We start from the raw sequence: 13,184 nt of genomic DNA, 5'->3' as shown, positions 1-13,184 counted from the left end.
AACTTTGTCGACAAAGCCCTTGCTGTTCTTTTTACGCAACGCTGGACAAGAAGGTTACACAATATTTTTATTTAAGTGGACATTGGACGAAAATCTAGTGGCAGCGAAAGATTCTCTTCAGCAACTACATGCTACAGCCTGTCTGAACTCTCTATCGAATACAAACATACGAACGCATAATGCAATTCCAGCTATTTCGGTCAACAGAATGTTATATCGTGATGGCAGAGTGTCTTTCCCTGACTGGGAGTGCTGGTACATTAAGTGTGCATGAATAGCTTCCTTGGTCCCGAGAAAAGTGATTTGCGGTATATTTTTTTCTCGTTTATCACTATACAAATTCGTTTTATGCTTCCTGGAGTTCTCACGGTGAGTGTCTGGCAGAGAATTCTACGATGACCCGTGGACTTCACAGTAATTTTAACGAGGGTCAACTTTGAGTACTACTTAATTCGTCACAGGAGAGCCTGAACGTAGTTCAGTTGTAGAAAAAAAGAGGTCCGTTCTGTTCACACTGTCAAACGCAGAGGATCAAGAATACATTGTTTGCTATCCTCATTCCGGAGCCAGGCAACAAGAACTGAAGCATCTCAAGGACAACGTACAGGGAGTTTGGCAACAGTTGCATTGACATCACTTTCATTTTGGCATGGTGTTCGAGTAGAAGATTCTCTTCATATGCAGAACGTGTGAATATCGCAGCCTGCGCAACACTTCTCTGCCGAACAGGAATCTCGCATAAAAGTTGCAACTCCAGAAGAAGAAGAAAAAAAAAATCCCAAGCTTCATCGGTGCATTTCAAAGAGAAGAGATAATACATGTCCTTCGAGGACGACCCCAGCTTTCCAAAGCAACTCATTCATCTTAAAACTCTTTAAAAATAACCTTCTTCCACAGAAACGAAGTAGAACATCAAATCAGACATCCGCTCCTCCTCATTTCACGCCAAGGGGGGAGAACCAAGCGTCAGCAGCAGCCCACGATTGATTCGTACAAACACAGATCCTTCTTTCGAGCCCACCATCCATCGCGGCCTTTTCGAAAGGCATCTCATCTTCAAAGATAGAAGAGTATCCCACGTGAAACATCACCACCCTGGTTCGATTTCAGCGTCATCGAAATTGCGTCTCTTCAAAAGTGAAGTCGACTGACTTTGTTCGTTTATTGCAACCGACGCTGTCTCGAATACGGTGTGTGTGTTTGTGTCTCTGCCAAACTATCGACTCAGCGTTGTCTATTCTCCCGTCAGCCGCCACCGGAGTTTCAAACGTATCATTCGCTCTCTACTAATGGATTTCCAAGTCCAGTGTCCTGCTGAACGATTTAGACCAAGGCTTTTCGGTGATAACGACTTTGTCTCCCTGTTTTCGCGCGGATATTCAGAAGGCCGGCCAAATGAGGCCATTAAAATAGGCGGTCTTCCGTCGGTGCTTTAGAAAACAACTCCGCGCTCCCGTTGTGCGTAAGGAGGTATAAACTGTATCGCGCAACCGTGACTATTATCGACTGCTGATATCAGGAGCTATTTTGACACCCCGCTGCACGTCAGACACACCGTGTCGTGATTCGATGCAAATCGTATTGTTTCAGCGTGCTATCTGGGCCTTTATCTGACGGAGGTAATGGACCGTGAGGCCCCAGCGATGCGGTTGCCGGATGACCAGCCGTCTGTGACTGATATGGACCTTTCTGGGACGTTCGCTTCCGTGAGTGGTGCGACGGGAGTGATGTACGACGATGGATTCTTATCATCTAATGAGTCTGATTGGATAGATGGCCTCTTGGATATTAACTCGACGGGCGAGCCTGAACTCGAGTTCTTCTACTTTTATCAGGTAAGACAGGCATCAATGACAAATACTTCTTGTAACAGCATGGCATTTGATGTCAAAGATACGTTTCGTGTGAGGAAATGCACGGATATGAAACAAAGACGTCCTCTCTTCTTTTAATAATACGCACATTGTTTTGAACCATGTCTTTTACTCAGATGTTATTATTATTTTCTTCTTTTTTTTTTTACGATGGTCAATGTACTCCTTGGATGTGAGGGTCTTCTTTGCCAAAGTGTTATCGTAAAAGACGTTTTCATGTTTTCTATTGAAAGCATGTTCACACGCCCTGCATATCATGCATGTGGCGACTCGTAAAAAAGCCGTAACGCTAAAAAACGTCCCTAGCCATTTCTAGCCATTTTGTCTACAAGACAAATCAACGTTTGGTTGTATTGAAATGTAGTTTGGTGGATATCTCCTTGAAAAGTTTTTTACCATAGGACATGGCATAAAAAGGCAAGATTTACTTTATTTGATCAGGTTTTTACATGCTTTTCACGTGCTTTCTCGTGTTTATAATACTCTCGAAGCGTAAAGCCAAATACTATATATTACATTTGCCTTCTTCTTGCAACACTCCCGCTGCGTTGCGCATCGGAGTGGGAAGTTTAGTATACATCTCTTGCCTGTCAGCGTAGCAAAGTTCCCAACTTCTTGCACATGTGTTATTGCATGCGTGACAGCATTGGAGTATCGAAAAACCAAGTGATGTGTACGCTGAGTTACATGGAAGAGTACTGCGAGTGGCGTCAGCATACAAACAACTGTTCAGACGGTGTTGGAGACGGTTCTCCCGGTTATATTTTGTCGCAGGTACAGTCTTCATTGGTCGTGTGTGCAGATATGCAGTCAGGTGATGCTCACTACCGAACTAGAGTTTGAAAATTGAATGGTGAATCGAAGCGCAATGGAGTGGGTGAGTGAGTGAGTGAAAAAAAAAAAAAGTATACTGCAATGGAATACTGGTTGATGCCTAGCAATATCTTTGTTACCCGAACATTTGAGCTCTCGGGTTCCATTTTTCGTGCCGCAATTGTGCAAGAACTACAACGGTGGGTAGCCAGAATGAAATAACGATATCATAGTCATAACCGATAACTACGTGAGAAGTATTTATGCCGAGATTGACCGATTGGTTGTGAGGAAAGAAAGAGAGAAGCGACTCTATCGGAGCGCGTGTGCTTGGGGGAAGATGTGTAAAGGGGAATACGCGGAGTGGTTAGTCGCTGCTATGAAGATATGTTACTCCACATTCGTGTGTTGCTGCAAGCAGCTAGAAGCTTGTGAATACATGTGTCCCTGCTAGGGACGTGCAATTAACAGCAGTGGAGATCATCCACAACATCATCAGTCTCGCATAGAACACACATGTATTCTATCGTACTAATACCTTCGGACATGGGCTCTCTGCGTGCCACAATGGCACGCATTGATATGGTGCGCATACGTTAACACAATTCTTATTCTATGTCGAATTCAACACCGAGGAGTTGTATCAAAAGGAGCTTTCCGAGAATGCGTAATAAGACGGAGCCCATAAATTGAAACTGTTTCACTTCTATAATGCTATAGCCGTGTTTACATGAATACGACACACGCGTATCGTATCCAGTTGTCGAATCGAATCCTCTCATGTAAACGGGTCAATTCGCTAGGAGAGCATATCGTATTCAATCCGCTAAACAGATGTGGATCGAGACCGTGGATACGCATTCAGATTGTGCATGTAAACAGACGATGCGTATCGAGAGAAGAATAGAGGATTATGGGAAGCAGCGTTCGTCTGCGGGCTAGTTGCGTCGTCTGCTACTCCTTATTCGGGATGACCAAATGGTGATATTAGGTTGTTCCCAGAAACGCTCCGTCTTGGATATGTAATACCCCTGTCACACGGGCATTTTCGATCCTGCTCGACCGAACCTGCTTGAACCCAATGCAGATCGGATGGTGCTACACGGCCGCTTCCAAGCAGGATCGAACTTTGATCCTGCTTGACTCAAGACAGTTCCCATAACAGGATTGAGCATTTCAAGACGGCTCGACGGCCGCCATTTGCATCCCCGACCCCGGTGAACTGTCATAACTTAAGACGGACATGCGCGCGAAGCTACAAATGATGCTTACATCGGTATACGATAAAACCACTAATATCGCTGTTATATAGGAAACGCGAAATTAATGAGTTCCGTTTATTCATTTGCCTATATTCTCGACACCGTCAACGATTCAATGCGCATCGAAAGTGGCCGTGTAGCAGCGTCAAAACTCGAGCGTGCTCGGGAAGTTCGATGCAGATCGGATTCGAGAAGGATCGAAATGCCCGTGTGACAGGGGTATAAGTAAGCTTAGACTGACAGAAGCAGCAAGGCTTGCAACCGTGTAGAGCACATTTCATTTTGAAGTACGCTTGAAAATGGGCGGTAGATGCTGCGTTTTCGATGTTTTGACGTTCGGAGCGAAAATAGCGAAACACCGGAAACGGCAGCATTTGCGGAAGTGCGCCTCTGACTTTCCGATATGACACAGCCTGGCGCCACCTCCGTTCTGGATTCGATGCGCATCCATGTAAGCGGTGTCGTGCCGTCCGGTTTCGACTCGATTCGATACGCTTGTGTCGTATTCATGTAAACGCGACTATGTGTCTCCGCGAGCGCTTCCAAACATAATGAATATGCTCTCAGTGAATGGTACACGGCCCTGACGGGCTAGTTCACACAGTGAGGTGCTCATTGGAATAGGAATTGGAGGTGAAAGAAAAATATGAGGTGCTCATTAAATGATGTAGCGCGCACTGTTTCGGTACGAAAAAGAATGTCCAATGATAATGACGACGATGATGGTGATAATTCGTTGCATATTCGAGTATTATTCGCGGAAGATTCCCAACAAAACGTAAAATTTCTCACACTATCCTTTCGGTGCTAGCTTCACTCTGTGCCCCCGTACAGCTCATGTCTTTTACCGGTTTTTACACGAGTATATTTCAATGTTTTTTGCTTTTTTAATAACGAAGTAGGTGGTGGAGGAAGTCATTGTGTCCCCTTGCCTTTTCACTGTTTTGAATTTGACAGCTTAGAAGTGGTCGCTCTGCCTTTTCGTGGTTGGTTGTACCTAGCTGAAAAACGAAAATTGATGTCGTCGCACGTACCGTTAGCCTTTCGGCAACGCGTAACGTGGTAGTTTGTATACAATTAGAGATATCCGCATTTTCGTGACCTGTTTTCCTGCCGATATGGAGGTATGCTGTTCCATGGGAGCGAGCCAGTCACAGCCGACGCCGAGCTCTGAATGATGCAATTAGGTTTAATGATACAGAGGTTGTAGGAAACGCTACACAGCTTTTCTAAGCGCGTCCAGCAGAAGTGAAAGTAACAAAAAATATTAGTGTTCCATCGTGGCATTAAACGCGGTTGGTAGCAAGACAGTCGTCGAAAAAGAAGAAAAGAAGACACCTACGAGATTCCAGCACACGTTTTGATTACTCTATATCATGTGTTGAAAATTACGGATTCAGCTGAAGAGGATAATGTGTCATACCTATGCCTATTCTTTGCTCTTTCATTATACTGCACTAACCCGCACCTATACCTTCATTCTTCTATTTTTTTATCATGTTTATATTTATCATTTTGTTTGCCTGACTGATTGATTGAAAAAGAAAAATATGGAAGTATGACAATGAAAAAATGCTAGGAAGCAAGCGAGCTGGTGAAGATGATGCATAATGTAAAAAACCCCGAGACTAGGGAACACGAAGGGACTTCGTGTTTGTGTCTGTCCCTTCGTGTTCCCTAGTCTCGGGGTTTTTTACATTACGGAAGTATTCCCGTCAAAGACGAGGCAAGCTATTCCTTTACATGTAAATAGAACAGAAATATAAAAAAAAACAATTACAACCCAAGATGTCAGAGACGTAACAAAAGACGCATTTGAAAGATCCAGTGTACCACTTTCTCTAGTACACCATTTGTCGTAGCAGAACGTATTTCGTATAATGACAGCACCTTTTGTAGACCATTAAGATGCTTGACAACCATATAACTATAAGTATGTTTCCGACTTTCCATGATACGGCCGTGCGTATAGTGGCCGCATGCCACAGCACAATGTCACACTGACTGAATGCCCAAATATTCCCAGATTTCTTGTGAAACACCTGTCACAGCGGCCATGTCGTAGTGCATTCCGCCTGCTTCGTCCGTGTGACGTTCAGCCTGAAAACAGTACATTAAAAAGAACATTAATAAGATCGTACTTCCCTCGTCCAACAGACACAATATGCTAAATCACGGAAGGTATATACAAGAGGGTTTCGCTCTACGCCAACGACAAACCCATGATTCCATATCTGTTTGTATCCCACATAGAAGTTAACTACTTTTTGCAAGTTGGCGTCTCCATGAATACCATTCTTCCCACTTCAGAAACAGCAGCGCACCAGGAAGTCACAGAAGCTTTTTTCACAATCTTTTATTCCGGATCCACTTCGTGCAGAGATGGCACAACCCACACATCTACAAGAGAGTGCACCAGTTGGAAAGCACGAGGGGATAATCCCCAATTGAACTTTCTGCTCCGATGATTTATGGTTCTCCAGAGTATTATGCCTTTTCTTGAGGGGGTTGCGCTATCATTTGCTGCCTTTCACATTTCCAGTCCTAATTGAGATAGTATGGAGAGCAACGTGCCACACCCACATATGTGGCGAGGCGTATCAATAAGGAGGCGGACTGTTTCTGCGGGGCCTAACGACGCACTGAAGCTCGGAAGCGCACGTTCATGGCCGAGGAAATGCCGCCTTGGAGGTTACAAAGCCACACGAGCATATTGAAATTAAGCTTTGTGACGCACGAAGCTCGTAAGATCTCCTCAGGTGGGACACATTAATGCACGTAGCAACGCAGCGACAGCGCAGACCACGCATTTCCACGCGCGTTGACTGCAAAGATGAGGGCCATTTCATAAAATGTTAACGGAGCATCCGTAAGACAGTGGCGTATTAATAGGGACTTCGGCGAAACGGTTTGGTTCTGATTCATCGTCTGCCATTCGTATCCACATGGCATCGGATTGCATATTTTTGCGGTGAGAAGCAACACTTATAGTGAACTTATGGAGGGGAACACTTTTTGGTAATGTAATAGCACGTTCGTTCAGCAGTTGCAAAGGAATGACAGCAAGGGGGATAAGTTCGGCTTCTTTCGGTTTCCGTGCAAACGACAGACTGCACAGAACGACTTCACTGCTCGGGCACATAACACCGGTAATAACCTTGTAGGTTGTGATGACAGATGAGTACGCCCCCAAGATACTAGCTTGCATCCCGGACGCAGGTTTATGTCCAATTAACCCTTTAGTTCTGTGAGTTCACAATCTTCTGTGGCTCATACCGTAGAGCCAACAAAGCAATTCTGTGACTCAAGGAGTCGGTGAACAACGCAACCCTTCATGACCAACGGAGATAGCACGCAAATGGTTTTAGTTGACGCCATGATTGACGACCACTTAGTACTTTGCCAGTTAACCGAGCCTGCTCTTTCTGAAAAGGCTGAACATATTGGGTTCTTTTAGTTTCCTCTTCTTCTTTCTTTGAGCTTGGGGGGGGGGGGGAATATGTTTAATGCAAAGTAAGAAGAAGGAAAGGACCACAGCCGGGGACCACAGCAAGCGATGTCACATTATTTAATTCTATTTCGTTCTGAGTCACCTGCAAAATAGTTCAATTACATATTCGGTAATATAATCGTATGGCCAGCGTTTTCGCCGTCGTGATGTCACAATCTGTCACTTCCGGTTTTTTGTTCTGCGAAGCAACTAAATCGTTATTATTGTTTCAGACAAAACTCCACGATTAGTTTTATAATATTTCAAAACAGTCCTTAAAGGGGTTGAGAAATCACACGGATGGAACTTTGTCTCTGGCACAGTCTGTACGCCTCACTCCACGCACTCCGTACGCGAAGTCCCACCTCCCACATCCATTATTTTTCTATGCCACAGTTTTAAAAATCTCCCGTTTTTGCGGCCCCCGCCGGCCGTGGACCAAGCGGTGCCGGGCAGCTCCATGTATTTGGCGGGAAGTGACGCCTTGACCAGTTGCTTTGTGACTGTACTGTTGGAGGCACGGTTGTCTCAAATCCCCAGCCCATGGCGGAGCGATCCGCTATCGGCGATGTCGCGCAAGAAGGAACTGTTCCAATACCCTCCCCGAGGGGAGGCCGCGCTGAACTGCTCTCCCAGCAGACGACGCTGAGAATGCGATGGTACTCTCTCCCGACAGGCGGCGCTGCGTGACCATACCTCGGAGACTGTAATGGTATAGACCTTCCTGGCGCGACATCGCCGATAGGAGACTGCTCGGCCAGGCCCCCATGGCTCCGCGCATTCGCGGCAGCAGAAAAATAATTTCACGTCACAGTCACGTTGTATTACTTCGTTAGGCATCATGACGGATGCCCATTGGCCGAAGGAGGTTGCGCGCTCCGGGATAGGTTGAGAAAGTTTCGAAATAGCTGACAGCTCACTTTTTCGCGGGCAGTCGGCCAGGCGGGCACATTCCTAGCAAGGTCGCTGCGACCACAACGATCAAAGAGAAAGTGTATTCGCGGGTTTGTTCGTGAGCTATAGAGTGACTCCAGCCATGTACTGTTCCCAGATAAAGTATCAACCTACGAACATCCTAGGCGGTTCGGTACTGGAATGCTGTGGCGAAATTGACGCCTGAGGAACACTTTCGAGCACTGTCACATTTTCAAATACAGTAACTAAGAAGACAGGATTCGTAACTACACAAGTATTTCCCGTGACTGTGTGACCTTCGGTGCATCGCCAGCATGAGAAGAAGATGCTCATTTGTGAAACGCACACACTCGTGGACCTCGCTCGCCTAGAAGTAGCCTGTATGCTCTTTGCAAGTTCGAACTTGGTTCGGTTGCAGTCTATTCAACGAACGAAACGTCCTGTGCGCACAGTGAATATATGAACAGTGATTTCCCCAGAAATTCACTGCTGAGGTGGTGCCGAGCTTTCAAGGGGGGGGGGGGTATGCTTGGTAAAGGGTCCACTTACGAAATTTTTCTTAGACACGGAAAGAACCGTGGCACAATGGTGTTAATACGTTACAACACAGTACAGTAGAATACAGATTCATTATGAGCGGCATTTCAACATTAAGATGCATAATCGCACGACCGACAAAGAAAAAAGACTTTCACCTTGGCTCACAAAACTCAATGAATACCTAGCAACCAACGGTGAAGACCTCAGACGAAAAAAGCAGAATACCTCGCTTGATTGAGTTGGGCGCAAATGATTCCTTGTGATTCACATTGAGTTTGCATCCCCGAACGCATTTTTTCTCGTGTGCGCGTACTATATGAATGGAACAGTGATTTTCAGATGAATTTGGACAAATGCATGGTAGGATCATCTGCATCACTGTGGTCCTACAGCCCAAGTTTGATAGTACAGGATGTAATTCGCTGCGCCGGACTCACTACTAGAATGTGTTGGTGGCCGAGCTGGGTGGTGTCACCTGAGAAATTTCAGGGGGGGGGGGGGGTTCCAAAAATGCAGGGAGGGTGTCCACCCCCCCCCCCCCCAAGGGGTGTGTAGGGAAATCCCTCCATTTCCGTTTGACTCATATAATATGAGTCAAACATTTGAGTCTATAGGTTTCATCAATAAATGTGTATTTAGCCTGTCAAAATTGTCTTAGTTATTTTGGAATAACGGGCACCAGGCATGAAAACCAGTAGAGGTCAATAGTAGCCAGGACCGGCCGAAAGGCGAGCCAAACGGAGAGGCTGCTGATTGGCTGGCTGCTACGCATCACGACGCATTTTCATTTGTCGTATGTCCAGTGTTTCCTGAATTATCTCAAACTATGGGGTCTATATGGAGCTGTGGGCGCCTGGCTCGGTCACGGACTGGAGATTTTAGACAACCGTGTTCCCAGCAGTACGTCATAGCCCTTCCGCTCATTTCACTTAGCCGCGTCTCGTCCACAGCGGGTGACACAAACTCGCCATTGTTGTTGTAACCACCCTCAAGCGTGTGCTCTTGGCAAAACTGCCATCTTGTCTTGGTCGCAGGTTGTAGGAAACGTCATTTTCAGGTCATGTGACTTTCTTTACGTGTCGTTTTGCCGCTTACCGACATATTTTCGTCGTCATGACGCCAGATGAACGTATTTTGCCAACGTGAACTATGCGGTGCTTCTTCCGCAACATGGTAGCCCATTTCGCATTAGTTTAAGTACATCGCATCGGCTCGATGAGTCTTAACGCGCGGTCGTCATTACATCTTTGGAAGTCTTCAACAACAACAACAACAACTAAATCATGACCATGGCCTGGGGTGAAAGTCTTCAACAGTACGAAGCCTTATGTGTAAAACTGCGCGTTTTACTGCGAGATTATCGGATAAAAAAAATTACCGTGATCGAAAGACATCCAAAACGGTGCGCAGAAACAACAACCGCATTGTTTACAAACTGTTTGGCCGCTGATCACGGGCGCCGCCATCTTTAAGGTCACGTGTACCTTGACGTTTGCTGTGACGTGCGACCAGGACCTGTCCAGGATGCATTGGGTTCGTCCAGCCCGCTTTCGTCTACGGAGCAATACATTGGATGCCACCCCTGTGGTCGTGTCCCAGCGCTCGCCGCGTCCCTGTTTACAGGCGTCGTCACGAGGACGGTACCTGCTTACTTCCGCTGCGCGCTCGGTGCTAACTCCGTGGCGCGGGAGCGCATTGCGAAGGGGTTTCGACGGAGATGTTTGCACACATAAATCTACATTTCAAACATCATTTTGTGTAATATTTCAAATTGGATTCACAACCCCTTTAATCACTCTCATGTCGTCCATCAAGGTGCACCTTAGTCAATGTCAGTGTCACCGTTGAACCAAAATCTGGTGTCAGCTGCATAATTCTGTACTCGATTCAATTTAACAAAAGAATGCTTCTATCCGGACACGTATTGCACGATTTTTAATTTGAATACAAACATCTAAAAGCTTAAAGGTAAATAAAAATATGAGTCAATATGAGTGTGAATTTGAGTTTAAATGTCGAATATCCAAATTTATTACAAACTGTCTACCAAAAGGGCTGACAAGAAGTCACTTGAGGAAATGAGGGGGAGAAGAGTTAAAATATATTGTCGACCCCAACATCTCGAAGAAGAAGCTTGGGGAAGACTCTTCGGTTTTGAAGATGGTATATGCAGTGACTGATGTCCTTTCTTCAAAACTCAAGAATTCTCCCTCTGTGCCCATTCCGAATGGCAGCCGTGGTGCATTTTACACGGCCCTCGTAAAGTGTTCAGTAAATGTGGACCGTCTACGAAACGCGTAAAGTGGTTACTTTTTTCTATGTATGTAATTCCGTAGGTTGAACTGAAAGGTGTAATAACAGGGTATGAAAATGTGTTCGCAAAACGCCCGTCTGGAATAGTTTCAAATGCGATACACCATACTGAAATGGCATTTTCTAGACATGTGCGACTATATAAAAGCGCGTATACGAATTACGTAGCGTAAGCGAATACGTAGCGATTACTCGTAATTATAAACACACCGGACACATATGCAACACACGTACGGAAATAAACATATGTACAGCACGTATACGGCGATATATTCATAAGGATCAGAATATGAAGTAGCGCTCACATTGCTTCATGCCCTCTCGTGGTGCCTTTTTCCGTCTTACGTGTGCAGCTTCGGAATTATTCGAATACATTCGGTTTAGAGGAAGCCTCGTTTCGGTTCGAAATTCTGTCATCGATTCCGAAATTGAGTCGAACATATAGAATTATTGGCTTCGATATCCGACGAAAAATTCGAATATTCGCTTAGTGTTTTCTGTAAACGCACACGCACGCATGCACACATTGGATGATGATGGGGCAGTACAGTTCCCTATTGCCCATTGGGAACAGATGAGGGGATGATGATGGGAGGAGCACTTTCAAAGATCCGTTGCCAGACCGGTGGAGCGCATGAACTCTGCAAGCACACGACGGCCTTGCATCTGGTGGGCAGCGTTCGATCACGGTCCAAGAATCTTCGCGAGGTTGAACAGCTGTTGGTCGATACGTTGCATAGCAATGTCCATGAGTACACGCCCTTCTTGGTGATGTTGCCCACAAGCAAGGATGGCATGGCAGAGGTCGCCGTGCACTTGACAAGTGAGGCAGGTGGGGCGCTCTGACATGACGTTTTCTCTCGAACGTGTACTTTGAAATGGTGCTTTTTGTATGATCGATACACCATTTGGAGGGATTCTTTACAAAAATATTAGGTACAGGTCAACAAATTGGTGTTTTCTGTAATATACGCCATTTGCAATGGAACTGAAGGGCGCAATAACAGTGCAACTGTGTTAGAAAACACCAGTCTGTATGGCGTGAGGCTCGCATCACAGAGGCAGTAGGACAAGACATTTACACCAGAAAAGTGCTTTTAAAAATTGTGTCTGGAGCTAGAAACCCCCCCAAAAATTGTGTTTAAGGCGACGCTCATGCACGGGACAGTCTGTGGCACTTATAAGGCAGTACGCAGCAGTTAAGGGTGACGAATGGCGGTGACGGGTGCCGTTTTTAAACTCGCCGCGGAAAAGGCGAGCTTTAATCTTTCCGCATCGTTTATTAGCCGCCTTATTTCTGGACCTCCGTTCGTCTGAGACGCGTACCCTTTACTGCGTATTTCGAGTGGCAGAGGGTTGAAAGTGCCGACAGGTTTATTTTACCGCAGAGCGGATGAATGGGAAGCTGAATAGAGCTCGCAAATTCGAAGGCAGCGGGAATATTTTATGGCCCGTTTCTGAGGCCCTTTTCTCGTCGCATATTGCTCCTTCTATTTGAAGAATTCGGAAGTAACCGAGTGCCTTTCTAACGGAAACTTTCATCTCCACGCTATAGGCTCTCATTAACTCGACGTTGTTGAACTACTTCAGCTGAACGTTAAAGAAGCATTAAAGTAATACCCAAGATGGCGAAAAACTGCCGTTATCTTGTAAAGCAGTGTATAAAAGGTATTACCATAACATATTTATGCCCAAAGTTTTTTTTTTTTCTTTTTCACTGCGACGCGATCTCATTTTACAAAGCGCTGCCGCGGCGAGTGCTTTGAGCGCTTGAACTGCAGGCCACACCTTCTCTAAGTGTGACGTTTGTGAGAAAGAGCCCTCTCATTCGTCTCGGAAGCGGTGGCAGACGCTCATTCCAGAGCGATATCGCTGACGGATGGTGGCCGACGTCACTTCGATCACGTGACCCCAGATACAAAGAGGTGCGTCCCTGCTACGCACGTCACATGGGTGACTCGGCTTCCGGCGCTCGTG

At 45.9% G+C, this 13,184-nt stretch overlaps 1 protein-coding gene across 3 annotated transcripts in view; it reads left to right on the top strand.

Annotated features, from left to right (window-relative positions):
• The first annotated feature begins 440 nt into the window (after positions 1-440).
• Positions 441-13,184, top strand: part of LOC135388691 (cardioacceleratory peptide receptor-like) — a 404,160-nt gene continuing 391,416 nt past the window's right edge. For all 3 annotated transcript variants that reach the window (XR_010421500.1, XM_064618404.1, XM_064618406.1), the window contains exon 1: positions 441-1,835. Coding sequence is in view for 2 of the 3 variants with exons in the window: in XM_064618404.1 (XP_064474474.1) it covers positions 1,623-1,835 (213 nt within the window). In the remaining variant the exon portion in view is untranslated. The remainder of the gene's footprint in view (positions 1,836-13,184) is intronic.

This window comes from Ornithodoros turicata, chromosome 3 (genome assembly GCF_037126465.1).
Source record: "Ornithodoros turicata isolate Travis chromosome 3, ASM3712646v1, whole genome shotgun sequence".
NCBI lineage: Eukaryota > Metazoa > Arthropoda > Arachnida > Ixodida > Argasidae > Ornithodoros > Ornithodoros turicata.
The sequence above is the reverse complement of the archived record's forward strand: the minus strand, read 5'-3'. Positions and strand labels throughout refer to the sequence as shown.